The 16,256-nt window shown below is 49.1% G+C and overlaps 1 protein-coding gene across 14 annotated transcripts in view; it reads left to right on the top strand.

Moving 5' to 3' along the window:
* The window catches only part of CAPRIN2 (caprin family member 2), a 46,847-nt gene that overhangs the window by 18,530 nt on the left and 12,061 nt on the right, over window positions 1-16,256 (top strand). For 13 of the 14 annotated variants that reach the window (XM_051850393.2, XM_017343297.3, XM_051850392.2 and 10 more), the window contains exons 6-12: window positions 1,329-1,411; window positions 3,913-4,080; window positions 7,717-7,760; window positions 8,835-9,509; window positions 12,776-12,898; window positions 13,734-13,815; window positions 15,135-15,190. In XM_051850393.2, the coding sequence (XP_051706353.1) occupies window positions 1,329-1,411; window positions 3,913-4,080; window positions 7,717-7,760; window positions 8,835-9,509; window positions 12,776-12,898; window positions 13,734-13,815; window positions 15,135-15,190 (1,231 nt within the window). The remainder of the gene's footprint in view (window positions 1-1,328; window positions 1,412-3,912; window positions 4,081-7,716; window positions 7,761-8,834; window positions 9,510-12,775; window positions 12,899-13,733; window positions 13,816-15,134; window positions 15,191-16,256) is intronic. The other variant, XM_070049602.1, reaches the window with a different exon arrangement.

The following is a 16,256-nucleotide window of genomic DNA, read 5'->3' as shown; positions in this document are numbered from 1 at the left end:
ACTTGGGCCATCCTCCACTGCCTTCCCAGGTGCATTAGCTTGGAGCTGGATCAAAGTGGAGCAGCTGGGACTTGAACCGGCGCCTATATGGGATACCTGTGCTGCAGGTGGCAACTTAACGTGCACTGCTGTAGCACCGGCCCATAGAACGTTATTTTAATTTCAGAGTCTTTGGCTTTGTGTACCTGCTCTACTTCTGTAGAGGAAAAGAAAATTTAAGTTGGCCAAAATTATAGTTAAGATTATTTTGTGTGTTTACTGTGCTGTGAGCCAATGCTGAGACAGCCTTCTGATCATTTAAAATATAAGTCTAGCAAATTGTATGCCCTCAGTTTTTACCCTGTGGTTTCCCATAAGCTGTTTTTGTTCAGTGGAGTTGAATGGATCTTTCTACTTCAGCTTTGTGAAACCCAGGTTGTTCCATATTGGCATCTGCCAGCCGTGGTTAAGTAGTCAGACTTGAGCTGTTACTGGAAGTCATTCACAGAGAAGCCTCGTGAAACTGAGCTACCTGTGCATGGCCGTTTTTTTTTTTTTTTTTTTTTTTTTAAGATTTATTCATTTAATTTAATGAATTTAAGTTAGAGGGGAAGAGGGAGAGTGAGAAGAGGGCTCCTCATCTGTTGGATCACTCCCCAGATAGCTGCAGCGGCCACTGCTGGGCCAGGCTGCGTCCATGAGCTTCGCCTGGGTGTCTCATGTGGGTAGCACAGACCCAAACGCTAGGCCGTGTTGCACTGCTTTCCCAGGCCGTTAGCAGGAAGCAGGGTCTGAAGTGGAGCAGCCGGGACGTGAACGGCGCCCTCCTGAGATGCTGGCGTTGCTGGTGGCAGCTTACCCCGCTATGCCACAGCACCGGGCTCGGCCGTGTGTACTCTATCATTACCTGTTGGATCACTTGCTGGTTCCTTCTCACTTAGGTGGGTGCAGCTTACTGTAACAAGTGACATATAAGAAAAACAATTAGCAAAGTAGGCTGGTCTCTTTAAGAAATGCAGCTCAGGTGTCCATTCGGCCGTTGCTGTGTCTGGGACGCGCACGTGGTGGCTAATGATGCCGCATTGGCAGCTGTCCCCTCTTGTTCATCTATTGCTGGGTGGTTGTATTTGGTAAAATCTCTGTTTTAGGTATTTTAAGGAAAAAGTATCTCATTTGAAATGCATAAATGAGCATTGTCACCTTTTATAAATTTTGGTTATTTCCAAAGAGTGAAAAGACAAAGTTAACGCTGGAATGTTGTAACTGAAGGGCCGCGTTGCACTCTGTGCTGCCCGGCGCTCTATGTGCTTCTGAAGCCACTGTGTTCTGCTGCTGCTTTTCCTTGTCAGTGTTGAAGACCAGATGGAGCAGTCGTCCTTGTACTTCTGGGACCTTCTGGAAGGTAGCGAGAAAGCAGTAGTAGGAACGACATGTGAGTCTCCTCTCTTCTGGATATAGGGATGTCTGGAGGTTTAGTACGAAGCAGAGGGGCTACACCGTGTCCATCAGAGCTTACGGGTCTCACAAGACTGGAGTCTTTGGGAGAGGGGTCCCTTGGTTTAATTAATCGTATAATATTGTTCACAAAAACAGAATGTAGAGAGAGCTTGGAAGTGGCGGATCAGTGTGGTTTGGGGACAAGAGCTCAGCACCAGTTCTGGCTTCAATCCTACCTTGAATGTTTTGGGGTTCGGTTCTCTATTCTGCATGGTAAAACCTACTCTACTCAAGAATGCTACATCCACACATCTTCAGCGTGAGGGCTTAGTGACCGGATCAGACCAAGACAGAGTATGATAGGTCAGCGGTGTTGCTGGGGGAGCATTGCTTTTTCTCCGTCTGGAAATGCAGTGCAGGGAGTGAGTCCTTTTGCCTTCCTAGAGAGCCTTTGGCCAAATGACCAAGTACCAAGGGCCGGGCATCAAGTACATAGCTTTGTTGTATTCGCTTAGGATAATGAGAAGTCACTAGGAGCTGGCAGAATGTTTTATTAACTAGTGATTGTTTCCTTTCTAAAAAAAAAATCCAAGTATGTTTAACTGTTCTAAGATTTCTAAGTCCTTTCAAATTTAAATATCAATTAAAAATTCTTTCTTGGTTAGGAAAATCAGGGAAAAGTTTCACAATTTCTTTGTTTTAAGGATTTATTTATTTGAGAGGCAGAATTATAGACAGAGGTCTTCCATCCACTGACTCACTCCCCACATGGCAGCAACGGCTCAAGCTGGGCCGATCTGAAGCCAGGAGCCAGGCCCTTCTTCCGGGTCTCCCACACAGGTGCAAGGGGCCAAGCACTTGGGCCATCTTCTACTCCCTTCCTAGGCCATAAGCAGAGAGCTGGATTGGAAGTGAAGCATCCAGAAAACGAACCGGTGGCCATAAGGGATGCTAGCATCGCAGGCGGAGAGGCTTAACCTACTATGCGACCTTGTCAGCCCCTGACATTTCTTGTAAAATTAAGTATGTGTTTAGTATGAATAAACAATTACTTGTTTAAAAGTCAGAGGCAGAGAGAGAGAGGGAGGTCCTCTATCCGCTGGTTCACTCCCCAAGTGGCTGCAACAACTGGAGCGGGGCCGATCCGAAGCCAAGAGCCAGGAGCTTCTTCAGGGTCTCCCATGTGGGTGCAAGAGCCCGAGGAGCTGGGCCATCTTCTGCTGCTTTTCCAGGCCATAGTAGAGAGCTGTATTGGGAGTGGAGCAGCCAGGACTTGAATCAGTGCCCCTGTGGGATGCCAGCGCTGCAGGCGGTGGCATTACCCACTATGCCACAGCTTCAGCCCCCACAATTACATTTCTAATTCCCAAGAAAAATGAAAACATGTTTATAAGTCCTTGTACATGAATGTACCAGTTTTATTTATAATAGCCCCAAACTGGATATAGCCTAGATGTGCATCAACTGAAAACTGACAAACAAAATGTGTAACCGTGGAATCTGCTCAGCAGTTAGAAAAAGGAGTGAAAATTGATTCCCATAACTGCACATATGAATCTCCAAAATAATTACTCTGGGTGAGGGAAGGCAGACCCCCTGCCCCCCAAAATGAGTCCCTATTGTATTTGCATGAAATTGTAGGAACGGCAATGCTAGAACAAGAGCAACTGCCAAGAGCAGTTGGCAACCACTAGTTGCCAGGGACTGGGGAGGGCTGGGTAGACACAGGGCTCCGAAGGGGCTCTGATGGCTGGTGACGATGATCTGCATCACGGTTCTGGTGGAAACTTGGTGCATCTGTACAAGCCGTGCACTTGAAATCGGTGCATGTTGTTGGTGAAGCATCAGCTGATGAACGGACTCACGTGACATGGTACTTCTGCGAAAGGAGGACCACTAAGCTCTTACTGGCTATGGAGAATGACTTGGCCCTCATGCCTGTGTTTAGTGCAGTGACTTGACTGTCACGTTAAGATTTTTCTTGATCATCAAATGGTGATGTGCCAAGAGAGATGCAGATCACAATCCAAGACTGAAATCTTAATCAAGGCATCTCGCAGTTTGGACAGACTTGGCAGTTTTCTAAGACGGGCACTCCTCCAGCGGAGCAGTGCTCTTCCCTGCTCCAAGCCCTTCATGATGGGGGGGTGGAGAAGTTGCTAGTTGTGACGTCTTAGAGGAACAGGACTTAACAGCTCAGGGAGGGAGTTCTCGTGTGACATACTGGAGTTCTTGATTAGGACCTTTGGTTTTTAGTTATAAATCCGGAGAGACTTAAATGATGCACTGAACTTTTGGATTTGGATGTTTAAAATTTTGTATTACGAACCATAAAACCAAGATGGACTGTACATGTCCTTTTCATAGAACCGACCAGTTTTCTGAGTCTCCCCAAAAGTACTGTAATGATGCAACTAGAATTAAGGTTTCTGTTCCTTTTAATTTTCAGTGGACTAGTAGTTGATGTGATACTAAGTCTTAATCCGTCTTTCTTAGATAAACACATGAAAGATCTACTGTCTAAACTGCTGAACTCAGGCTATTTTGAAAGTATCCCAGTTCCCAAAAATGCTAAAGAGAAAGAAGTATCTTTGGAGGAAGAACTGCTGATACAGTCTGAAAAGAAAAAACAGTTGTTGAAGACTGAACCTGTCAAAGAGTCAGGTTTGTTGTGATTGTCGATACTCTGTCTAGTAGTTGTGTGATGAGTCGAATCATCCTGAAATGATGGCATGATTTTTTTTTTTTAAGACTTATTGGAGAGGCAGGGTGACAGAGGAGGAGAGACAGAGAGAGGGTGAGAGCTGTCTTCCATCTGCTGGTTCCCTTTCCACATGCCAGAAAGAGCTGGGGTAGTGCACGTTGAAGCCAGGAGGTGGGAGTTTGAGTAAACTGGGGCTCTCACATGGGTGGCAAGAAAATAAGTGCTTGGGCCGTCGCCTGCTGCTCCCAGGTGCATTAGCAGGAGCTGGGTCGGGAATGCTGAGTGGGCAGGACTTGAACCAGACCCTGCAGCGTGGATGTGGGCATCCCAAGTAGAACCTTGAGCTGTGGTGGCACAACGCCTGCCCCTGTGGCCTTGTTTTAGTGTGTTAGGTTCTACATGCAGGTGAAACGGGCAAGAAAATTTAAGTTTAGAGAACATCTCTAGTCCCTATTCCCATGGTTTATGGAGTGAACCTTAATGGAAACATTAGGTTCAACTTTGTTCCAGTATAATGCATGGGTTAAAATTAAGTGTGTCTGAAATTTGAGTGAATCTCTCTGTTAAACTATAGGTAAGATAATTCCATTTAAAATTATTTAATATGTAAGTTAGCGATTACAATATTATAGTAGAATGTTGATTCAGGGGAAAAAGTCATCAAAATTTTTAAAGGAAATATGATTTTCAAATTAGCATTTAATGGGGAAAGAAATATTTGCAGCAATTGGCACTTTTAACCTAAACAAATACCATCAAATAAGAAATATCTCTGCCCAGGAGGTGGTGGAGGCAGTTTGTATTTTTGTATTTATTTTATTTATTTATTTGACAGCTAGTTAGACAGAGAGAGACAGAGAAAGGTCTTCCTTCCGTTGGTTCACCCCACAAATGGCCGCCACGGCCAGAACTATGCCAATCCGAAGCAGGAGCCAGGTGCTTCCCCCCAGTCTCCCATGCGGGTACAGGGCCCAAGCACCTGGGCCATCCTCTACTGCCTTCCTGGGCCACAGCAGAGAGCTGGACAGGAAGAGGAGCAACCAGGACCAGAACTGGCAGCCGTATGGGATGCCAGCACCACAGGCAGAGGATTAACCAAGTGAGCCGGGGCGCTGGCCCCTAGTTTGTATTTTTTTTTTTTAAGGTTTATTTATTTATTTGAGAGAGTGATGGAGAGAGAGGGAAACAGGGAGAGAGAGAGAGATCTTCCATTAGCTGGTTCACTTCACAAATGGCTACAACAGCCAGGGCTGGGCCAGGCTGAAGCCAGGAGTTTAATCCAGGTCTCATGTGGGTTCAGGGGCCCAAGAGCCTGGGCCATCCTCTGCTGCTTTCTCAGGTGCATTAGCAGGGAGCTGGATAGAAAGTAGAGCAGCTGGGAATGGAACTGGTGCCCATGTTGGATGCCGGTGCCACAGGTGGTGGCTTCACCCGTCATGCCACGGTGCCAGCCCTGGAGGCAGGTTCTTGGAGCCACCGGTAAAAGCCAAGTCATCGCTCACATCCTCTCTCCTTTAGTTCTTAGTATCCAGGCCTGTGCTTGGTCCTCTGCAAACCCTAACATGCCCTGTGGGAGGTGTTTACAGTCCTCTTTCAAGTGGAGACAACTCCCTGTTACTCCATGAGATCTGAGCTGTGATCCCAATTGGGGAAAAGAATAGTTTCTAAAAAGAAGAGACAGTGTATTTTCTACCAGAAATCACTTGTATTTTTCCCCCCAGAAACCTTTTATCTAAGGAGTACAGACTTCACGCACTTCATAAGAAGAACTGGGAAAGCAGTGAATCTTCCTACCGTGCCCGCCTTCACACCCCTACTCCCAGCCCGCTTCCTCTTCCTCCTCCTATTCCCATTCTTATTTTTACTGAGATCTATTTTGAATTAACTGTATTCACATGAGTAGCTCTATACTAAGTAAAGAGTTCAACAAATAGTTGAACTGTGGGAAAAAACTGTTTTCAACAGTAGAGACAAAGGCTGTTCAGAGTGACAGCATCTCCGCAGAGATCAGTTTTTAACTGAAACTTAAAGCAAAGTGTCTTGTATGTGAGAGCCAGTGGGTACTTCAAAACATTCATGGAAAAATGGAAATTTATTTTAGAGGTGGGTTTATTCATTTATTCGAAAGGCAGAGTTACAGAGAAGCAGAGGGAGAGACAGATCTTCCATCTGCTGGTTCATTCTCAAATGGCTGCAGTGGCCAGAGCTAGGCCAGGACGAAGCCAGGAGATTATTCCAGATCGTCCATGTGAGTGTAGGGGCCCAAGGACTTGGGCCATCCTCCACTGCTTGGCCAGGCCATTAGCAAGGAGCCGAATCAGAAGTGGAGCAACCTGGACTCGAACTGACACCCTTATGGGATGCTGGCACAGCACTGGCCCCTGGAAAATGGAATTAAATGATAAGTTTACTTTGGTCCAAAAGTGTTTGAAATTCAGGTTGTTTTCCTTGTTTTGTGTTTTTATTTATTTATTTGAAAGGCAGAATTCCGGAGAGAATTTTGATTCTTTGGTTCACTTTACAAATGACTACAACAGCTGGCTAGGCCAGGCTGAAGCCAGGATCCTGGAATTCCATCCGGGTCTCCCACACAAGTGGAAGGGGCCCAGATACTTGGACTGTCTTTTTTTTTTTTTGACAGGCAGAGTTAGAGAAAGAGAGAGAAAGGTCTTCCTTCCGTTGGTTCACCCCCCAAATGGCGGCTGTGGCCGATGCACTGTGCTGATCCGAAGCCAGGAGCCAGGTGCTTCCTCCTGGTCTCCCATGCAGGTGCAGGGCCCAAGCACCTGGGCCATCCTCCACTGCCTTCCCGGGCCACAGCAGAGAGCTGGCCTGGAAGAGGGGCAACTGGAACAGAATATGGCACCCCAACCAGGACTAGAAGCCAGGGTGCCGGCGCCACAGCAGAGGATTAGCCTAGTGAGGCGCGGTGCTGGCCCACTTGGACTATCATCTGCTGCCTTCCCAAAAGTGTTAGCAGGGAGCTGGATTGGAAGTGAAGCAGCCAGAACTTGAACCAGCGCTCATTTGGGATGCTGGTATTGCAGGCAGCAGATTAACCTGCTGTGCCACAATGCTGGCCTCCTTATTTTTTCATAAAATTAGTTTTGCATGAACTTTCTGAAGCCTCATCCTCCTAGGTTCAACTAGCTTTGGGACACATGTTTTTGACCAACATTGTATTTATGCTTTTTTAAAAAAAATTGCTTTTCTGAATCATCTGAAATACGTTGATGGAATTGTAATCAGACTAACAACTTAGAGAGCGGGCGTTTGGCCTGACGAGTGAGGGCTGCACGTCCCATTGCCGAGTACTGGCGTTGATAGCTGGCTCTGGCTTCTGTGTCCTGCCTCCTGTTAATGCACACCCTGGGAGGTGCCTGTGACGATGGCTCACGTAGTTGGCAGACCTGGATTTCGTTTCTAGCTTGTGGCTCCCGCCCGTCCCAGCAGTTGGAGCCTTCTGGGACAAGTGAACCATTAGACAGGAGCATTCTCCTTGTGTCTCTGTCTCTCAGATAAATACATTTATTTCCAAATTGTATTCAAGCGTCTAGATGACCTAATGATTATTTACTATTATCTTATCTTCCCAGAGTCTCTTATGGAACTCGCACAGCCAGAGATACAGCCGCGCGAGGTAAGATGCCGAGAGGCGATTGGCTGATGGCGTCTCTTAGACTTCCGCGTGGTGTCCCGGTCAGGAGCAGAGGCTCTGCAGCCAGACAGCCTGAGCCTGCAGCTTCCGAGCTCAGTGACTTCGGCAGGAATTCAGGCCTGGCTGTGTCTGGTGTCCCCGTGTGTAAGATGGGCCTGGAGATACTGTCTGTCTTGTGGGCTTATTGTGGGGATTAAAGGAGTTCCCTGATTCTGAATTACTTAGAACGTTGTCTGCTCTGCAGTAAGTGCTCCAGCGTTGGCTGCTGGACCTTTCTGTTAGGATTTAAAGAGGTGCAGGATTTTGCTGTGTCCAGATTTTACATGCACTGCTAGTAGAAAGGGTCTTGGCTTTTGTTGACATTTAAATGTGTGGGAGCTGACCAGAACGGGGGAAGCAGAAGCGTGGTATAACTGATGTCTCCAGGAAACAGGAAAGACTGATGATGTAGGAAACTCCAGCGGAGGGTGCAGCAGCAGCACTGCTTGTCGCTGACCTGTGCCCTGGCTTAACTGAAGGGAGTGTGGAGGGTGGCAGGGCCTGAGGCCAGGAAGGGCAGAAGAGCCGTCTGGTCCACTCGGTGTGGCCCCACGGTGTGCACTTCCTGTCAGTCTAGAGCGAGTTAGACACATGATTGCTTTTGAAGTATCAAACTGCACATTTCTGTTAAAGTTAGGAGAAAAGGGTGCTATGAGTGGGCATTTGGTTCAGTGGTTACGATGCAGCTTGGGATGCCTGCGTGCCACTCTGGGAGTGCTTGGGTTCACTGCCTGCCTCTGCTTTCCACCCAGCTTCCTGTAATGTGTACCCTGGGAGGTAGCAGGCACTGGCTCGAGTAATTGGTCATCTGCTACCCACGTGACTTCAGTTCCTGGCCCAGACCTGGCTCTGCAGGCACTGGGGGAGTGAACTTGGCAGATGGGAGATCTCTCCCTCTCCTCCCTGTCTCCTTTGCACATTTGGAAAGAAAAAGAAAACGAGTTTTTGCACGTTGGGTATAGGAATACTAACAGTTGGTTTGAAATTTGTGACCAGTACGTTCTTTCTCTGGCTTAGTTTCTTAACAGACGCTATATGGCAGAAGTGGATTATTCAGGCAAACAAGAGGAGGAGCAGTCGTGGGAAGCAGATTACGCTAGAAAACCAAATCTCCCCAAATGTTGGGATGTGCTCACTGAGCCAGATGGCCAGGAGAAGAAACAGGAGTCCTTCAAATCCTGGGAGTCTCCCAAGCACCAGGAGCTCTCGAAGCCTGTGGTGTCCTCTGAGCCGAGGAAGCAAGAGGCCCCGAAGCTCAGGTCCTCCCTGCAGGACGAGCTGAAGAAGCCGGGCGTCTCCAAGGCCAAGGCGGCCCCCAGCCAGGGGAAGCAGGAAGTGCCCAAGGCCAGGGCAGGCTGCGCCCAGGAGGAGCAGAAGAAGCAGGAGACCCCAAAGCCGTGGCCAGGCCAGCTGCAGAAAGAGCAGGATCCAAAGAAGCAACCCCCAAAGTCCTGGATGCCTTCGGTGCAGAGTGAACAGAACCTGTCCAAGTCCTGGAGCCCCGCCGTGTGCGAAGACCAGGGTTCAAAGCCTCTGGAGCCCCCAAAGACCTGGGAAAACGGTGTGGAGAGTCAGAAGCACTCTTCAACGCCGCAGGCACAGACGTCTCCAAAGTCCTGGGGTGCAGCTGCTGCGAGCCTCGTACCAAATGAGCAGCTCCTGCCCAGGAAGTTCAACACCGAACCCAAAGATGTGAGTAGTTCTGTGTCTGCCTGCCTCTGTCCCACAGGCACGTAGAAAGAACTGGTGGAAAGGTGGTGGCGCAGTGGGTTAGGCTGCAGCCCCGGACGCCCACACGCCGCATTGGAGTGCCGGTTCAAGTCCGAGCTCTCTGCTCCTGGGAGGCAGCAGTGAGCACACAAGTCCTGGGGTCCTTGCCACCCAACGTGGGAGACCCCTACGGAGCTCAGGGCTCCAGGCTTCCGCAAGCCTGGAGCATTTGTGGCAAGAGCCAGTAGATGGAAGGTCTTTCTCTTTGTCTCTCCCGCTCTGCCTTTCAGGTAGATGAAAACAGCTTTTGATTTTTCTTTTTATAAAGGAACTATAGTGATGGTAACTTTTTAGTTCTATTTAAAAACAGTAACAAAAAAATGTAATAGTCATGAAGTATTTGACTTAACTGTTTAACAGGTAGATTTATTTTCCCTGGAAAGTTGGAAGTTAACCTAAGGTGTCTGGGTGCGTAACCTAAGATGAGTTGTTTTTTTTTTTTTTTTAATACTTATTTATTAATTTGACTCAGTTACACAGATAGGAGAGGCAGAGAGAGAGAGGTCTTCCATCCGATGGTTCATTCCCCAGGTGGCCGCAACAGCCAGAGCTGTACCGATCCGAAGCCAGGAGCCTGGAGCTTCTTCCCAGTCTCCCACGTGTGTGCAGGGACCCAAGGACTTGGGCCATCTTCTACTGCTATCACAGGCCATAGCAGAGAGCTGGATGGGAAGTGGAGCAGCTGGGAGTAGAACCAGTGCCCCTATGGGATGCCAGCGCTTCAGGCCAGGGCGTTAACCCACTGCGCCACAGTGCCAGCCCCCTAAGATGAGGTTTTAAAGTTATGTTTGAATGTCGTAGCTGCAGTGACGCAGTGCGATGTCAGGCACAATGAGAAGTGTAAGTCAGCAGGGTACTGGTGGTCAAGGGATGGGGGCTGGCCGGGGCTGTCTGCCATGTGCCTGCTGTCTGCCCGCGGCTGGCTCTCGCAGGAGTTAGACTATTCATGGGCCTGGGCTTCCTTTTTGCCCATTTGCAGCTCCTCAGAGTAGCTGACACTTAGCAGAAGGTACAATGCGGCTACAGATACTCATGTGGCTGGGCGAAGATTTCAAATTATTCTCTACTTGGTGGTTGTCGTTTTTAAGATTTATTTATTTGAGACGCAGAGTAACAGAAGGAGAGACAGAGAGATTTTAATCTGCTGGTTCACTTCCCAGATGACTGCAACGGTCGGAGCTGGGCTGATCCAAAGCCAGAAACCAGGAGCGTCTTCTGGGTCTCCCACTTCGGTGCAGGGACCCCAGCATTTGGGCCATCTTGCACTGTTTTTCCCAGGTCATAGCAGAGAGCTGGATCTGAAGAGGAGCAGCTGGAACATGAACTGGCACCCGTATGCAATTCCCATGCTGCAGGCGGGCCCTTAGCCTACTGTGCCACAGTACTGGACCCTTTCTGTTGCAATATAAGAATTTTTCTAGGAATAGTGAGCTGCAGACTTTAAATATTTCATCTTCAGATGTGGGAGTGTGAAGTCTACCTGGTAAATAAGGCCTTACGTGTTAATGATAAGACCCTGTTTCAGGGAGGTGAGCCCTGCGGGGCATGACCCTTGCGAACAGTTCGGCTGTGCTTTTTGCTAAATGCAGACTTGTTACCTTGCTAGCTGAGAAATGGGCGGTGAATCTCCCACCCCCAATTTTTGCAGTAGTTTTCTATGTACTTTGCTGAAGCTTTAGTCAAAGGCTTTCTGCTAAGTCTTGGGTCCTCCAGCCAAGTAGAAGCTGTGGTTGGGGGAAGGCGAAGCATTGCATTTTATAGATAGGTGCATCCTGGCTCCGTTCTGCCTTGCGAGAAGGAATTGTGAGTTACTTGTGTTCTGTCTCCTTTCCCGTCTTCATCTTCCTGACCCTCCAGATAGCGCACATCAGTGATTGTAATACGATAACCACCTTGAGAAACCTAGATTTAAAAGCTCGATAACTCAGTAAAGCTGTTTAAAAAACTTAATTTAGAACCGCCCTGAGTTTAGCAGTGCTGAGCCTGGGCTGCACCAGAGTGTTGATAACTTGCTCTTTGTTGGCTGGGATTTAAAACGGGGGATGCTTTGCTGGAAAGGCTGAGGTTGTAGGGTTTCTCCGTGACTGAGGGCGCACTCTGTAGAGCTGTCCTGGGCTCTCGGGGCTGCTGATGCCAACTGCCTGGGTTGTGCCCGAGCGTAGGCAGGGGTGATGTGGAGTCCCACCGCTCCTGCTCTTCCCTGAAAGAGCCCCTCCCCCATGCACCTGGTGTCAGCTCAGCCTGTGGGACTCCTCAGTGAGCAAGCAGGTGGCGAAGAGGCCCACAGCTGGAAGGAGTGACTGCAAATTAGGTGTACTTTGTGGGAGTTTCAATCACATGAGCGTGAGGACTAACGGCCCTGGAAACACCAGTAAGCCCTCCAGAGTGTACTTAGCTGAGAGGCAAATACAGCTGTTCACTTCCTCACTTCCAGGATGTGTTGGGTACATACATATATATACACACACACAGCTTAAACTCAGACATCTATGAAACGGTTTGTGTGTTTAACGTGGTAGGATGCATTTTTACCTGGGAAGAAAATAAGTGGTTTGTATTTCCCAGTAGTCCGTGACATCTTACAGAGGACTACGTGGGAACTATGTCTGAAATGAAAACTTAAGGAAGTTGCGGTCTTCTGGGGCCTCTCTTTAAAAAGAGTATCTTCTGGCCGGCACCATGGCGCAGTAGGTTAACCCTCCGCCTGTGGCGCTGGCATCCCATATGGGCGTTGGTTCTAGTCCCAGCTGGTCCTCTTCCCATCCAGCTCTCTGCTATGGCCTGAGAAAGCAGTAGAAGATGGCTCAAGTGCTTGGGCCCTTGCACCTGCGTGGGAGACTGGGAAGAAGCACTTGGCTCCTGGCTTCGGATCGTCGCAACTCTGGCCGTAGCGGCCATTTGGGGCTTGAACCAACGGAAGGAAGACCTTTCTCTCTGCCTCTCCCTCTCACTGTCTGTAACTCTACCTCTCCTATAAATAAATAAAATCTTTAAATAAGAAAAGAACATTTTCTGTGAATCAGAAGGATTTCCATTAAAGCTGTCTGGAAGTGGGAAAAGCTGTAACGTTGGCTTAGCTGATTGGGAAGTGTATTGAAGTGGAAGCTGTTCACCTGAGATGAATCTGCTGAGTGTGCGCTCTTCTGGAAGTTGAATTTCTTTGTCCCGGGTGTGGGTCTGTCTTGCAGGTGCCTAACCCTATGCATCAGCCCATAGGTTCTTCATCTGCCCTCCCGAAGGATCCAGCGCTGAGGAAGGAAAAACTGCAGGACCTGATGACCCAGATTCAAGGAACCTGTAACTTTATGCAAGTATGAGTCACTTTAGGAAGCGTCCAGTGGGACACGTGCAGCTGCTATCGGGATCCAAAGCATTACAGGGAGACTGGTTGACAGCGAGGATGCTGGTGTCCTGAATGGGTACAGGTCCTGGCTCTGCCTGCTCCCGAGAGTTTAGGCAAATGATTTTCAGTTTCTTCAATTGAAAATTGAGGACAGTGGTTCTTGATCGTTGGCTTTAGGCCTGGGTTTTAATCCCCGTTGTACTTCTTAACCAGCTGTGTAAGTTGGGGTGAGTTAATTAACCTCCAGCCCTCCATGGATTTGCACAATGAAGGAATAACCAGTCTCTTCACATTGTTGGAAGATAAAAAAAACTAAGAATGTGTGTAAAGTGTTGAAATCTTGAGGGAGAACCTAGGTAGAGGAGACTGAGTTCTCACGATGACAGTGTTGAACAGGGCGGGCTAGTAAGTGTTGGAGGGGAAATCGATGCCCTCACTGTTGGGAATAGTGGCCGTGAGGGCTCCACCTGGACCAGGACGGGTGCTTAGGCCCAGGACCTTGAGTCAGGCCTTTGTTTCCAAGTTTGCACTCTGAGTTACTAATGCAGCTGTTTTTTTTTTTTTTTTTTTTTTCCTATGTGTTTTATTCTACTATTGTAGTTTGAACTGTTGATCAAGGCTTGGGGTCTGTCAGTTAATTTAAACTCTGGATTTCTTCAGTTTGTTTTTTAGCACTGTGAGATGGTTGTTAGCTGGAGAGCTATTGCTTTAGTTGGCTGGGCTGTGGGAATACTGTGATTAATGGTGAGAGCTGTTGAGTGAAGAATCTTTGTTCCTGTTTGTCGTGTACAATCTCGTTTTAGGAATCTGTTCTGGATTTTGACAAACCTTCAAGTGCAATTCCATCGTCACAGCCGCCTTCAACTGCTCCAGGCAGCCCAGGAGGTGAGTGGGCAGTGTAGGGAGTCTGGGGACCGCTTGGTGTCTGTCGGTCGGTTTCACAGATGATGGCACTCGAGGTATCCTCAGGGTTGAATTACGTCTGTTAAGCCACTTCAGCTCTGTCCATCTGTTAGCAGTTTCGTATGGGTAGATCGCGTTAGGAGGTAAGGGTCCTTTGACTTGGATTTTTTTGGGAAAGTCCCATGTGGGTGAGTGAAGTTGACAACAGTTTTTTGCAGCTTTCTGTCTTCTTGGGGGTGGATTCGGACAAGAGCTTGTTGACTGCCCTGGACTCTGTATGGTGCTGGGGCTCGTGGATCCCCACTGTGAGTGAGGCTGCTGCAGTGGTGTTAGTACAGTGCCGAGCCCAGCGGCCAAGCGTGGGGCCTGGACTGGAGTCTGCGCTGATGCTTCCCAGCTTGGGCTTTGTGCACCGCGGCTGCTGCTCAGGGTAGGACTGACGGAGAGCTGGGCGTATCTGCAGCCAGCAGCAGACCCCTGCCGGGAGACTGGTGTGCTCAATCCCGGGTGAAGCAGGGAGAGTCCAGAGAGCGGTGGACAAGAACCTCGCTGAGAAGCGTATTCGTAATGGAACCAGAGAGGAAGAAAACCTAGAGAGACAGGGACGCAGCTGAGACTGAAGGCTCGTTCGTTAGTGTTGGTGACAGCTCGGGTTTCATCTCGCAGGTGACTGTCACCAGTTGTTTTTTGAAGTCTGGGTTCTTCTGGAAGCCTTGAAGTGCAGCTTCTGCCTTTAGTTCTGCTTCTGTTTACCCTTAAAGTCTGTGTGCATCACAGATGGAGCTAGCATCGACTCTTCTGTAGTCTGCTGTCTTTAAAGGTCTGAGAGCACGTGTGGGTGGCTGTGAAACCTAGTCCCTCCCATTCAGTTTTCTTAAAAAATATTTATTTGAAAGAGTTACACAGAGAAGGAGAGGCAGAGAGAGAGAGAGAGAGAGAGAGAGAGGTCTTCCATCTGCTGGTTCACTCCCAGTTGGCCACTACAGCCGGAGCTGCGTCAATCCGAAGCAGGAGCTGCTTCCAGATCTCCCACGTGGGTGCAGGGCGCCAAGGACTTGGGCCATCTTCTGCTGCTTTCCCAGGCCATAGCAGAGAGCTGGACGGGGAAGTGGAGCAGCCAGGACTTGAACCGGCGCCCATATGGGATGCCAGCACTGCAGGTGGCGGCTTTACCTGCTATGCCGCAGTGTCAGCTCTCCCATTCACACTTGCATGACAATGTGTGGACTTGAGACTTCCCTGGGTGATGCGCAGTGACCCTCTCCAGCCTCAGTAACATTCTCCTAATTCCCTCTTTGCAGCATCTACAGAGCAGAATCTGTCCAGTCAGAGTGACTTTCTTCAAGAGCCATTGCAGGTAACATTTCCAAGTTAGTTTCTCACTTACTGTCCCTGGCTGTTTGTGGAAGAGCCGCTTGCTTTTGGCAAGAATGATGAGGGTGACTGATTGTGATGTCCCTAAGTTTCTGAAAGTATCTCTAGGGTCTAGCTCGTTCTAAAGTTAAGCACAACTGGTCCGAAAATGACTTTGTTTTTCTTCCAAAGATGGACTTACTCATTTGTAAAGGCAGAGTTTGGGAGAACTTCTATCCATGGCTGACCAGGCTGGGCCAGGCTGGAGCCTGGAGCCCTGTCTCGGTGTCTCACAAGGGTGCAGCAGACCAAGCAGTTGGGCTGTTTGCTGCCTCTTTCCCAGGTGCACAGGGAGGGAGCAGGAGCAGAAGTGGAACAGCTGGGTCCCTAACCGGCACTCCTATGGGATGCCGGCATCGCAGGCGGTAGCTTGGCCTGCTGTGCCCCAACACTGGTGCCCTATAGTGACTTCTGATGACATCTGTTGCAGTAGTTACTTCACTAGTCAGGGGCAAGCAAGCCCGAGGGATTCCGAGGACCTTGCCCGAGTGCTGTCGAGCCACGTGAGCCACTTGCTGTGAGAGAACACTCAGGGTCCCGAGAAAGAAGCTTGCTTTGAGTGGCCTGTGGTTCAGCAGTCTCCTTCCCTGCTTAATAGTTGACGCCGTCAGGAACTGATTCTCCCAGGTTGCACTTAGCGGGGCCAAGCCGTCAGAGCAGTGAGGTTTCTGAATGTCGTGTTGCATTTCCCTCAGGGGTCTGCTCAAGGCTCACTAGTTTTCTGGTCTCTGAACTTGTCAAAAAACGTTGTCAGCCTCCCTCTGAAAACCGTGTGGCAGTGTTCTCCACAGTGGCTGCCCTGACGGCGCGTTGGGTGTTTCCCACCGCTTGGTTCGACAGGTGCAGTCTTTCCCCTCCAAGAGCCTACCCGTGATGCCGCTTGTTCATGGTTGTTTGGACGTAGCTTGCTAAGATGGGGCTCAGTTTTCAGACTGTGTCTGCGGGCTGGGGTACCAGTGGGGTTTTACCCCGCGGTCCCCCACTCCACTCCTTACTTCAGTTAGCATCTG

The sequence above is a fragment of the Oryctolagus cuniculus genome, chromosome 9 (assembly GCF_964237555.1).
Source record: "Oryctolagus cuniculus chromosome 9, mOryCun1.1, whole genome shotgun sequence".
Taxonomy (NCBI): domain Eukaryota; kingdom Metazoa; phylum Chordata; class Mammalia; order Lagomorpha; family Leporidae; genus Oryctolagus; species Oryctolagus cuniculus.
The sequence above is the reverse complement of the archived record's forward strand: the minus strand, read 5'-3'. Positions and strand labels throughout refer to the sequence as shown.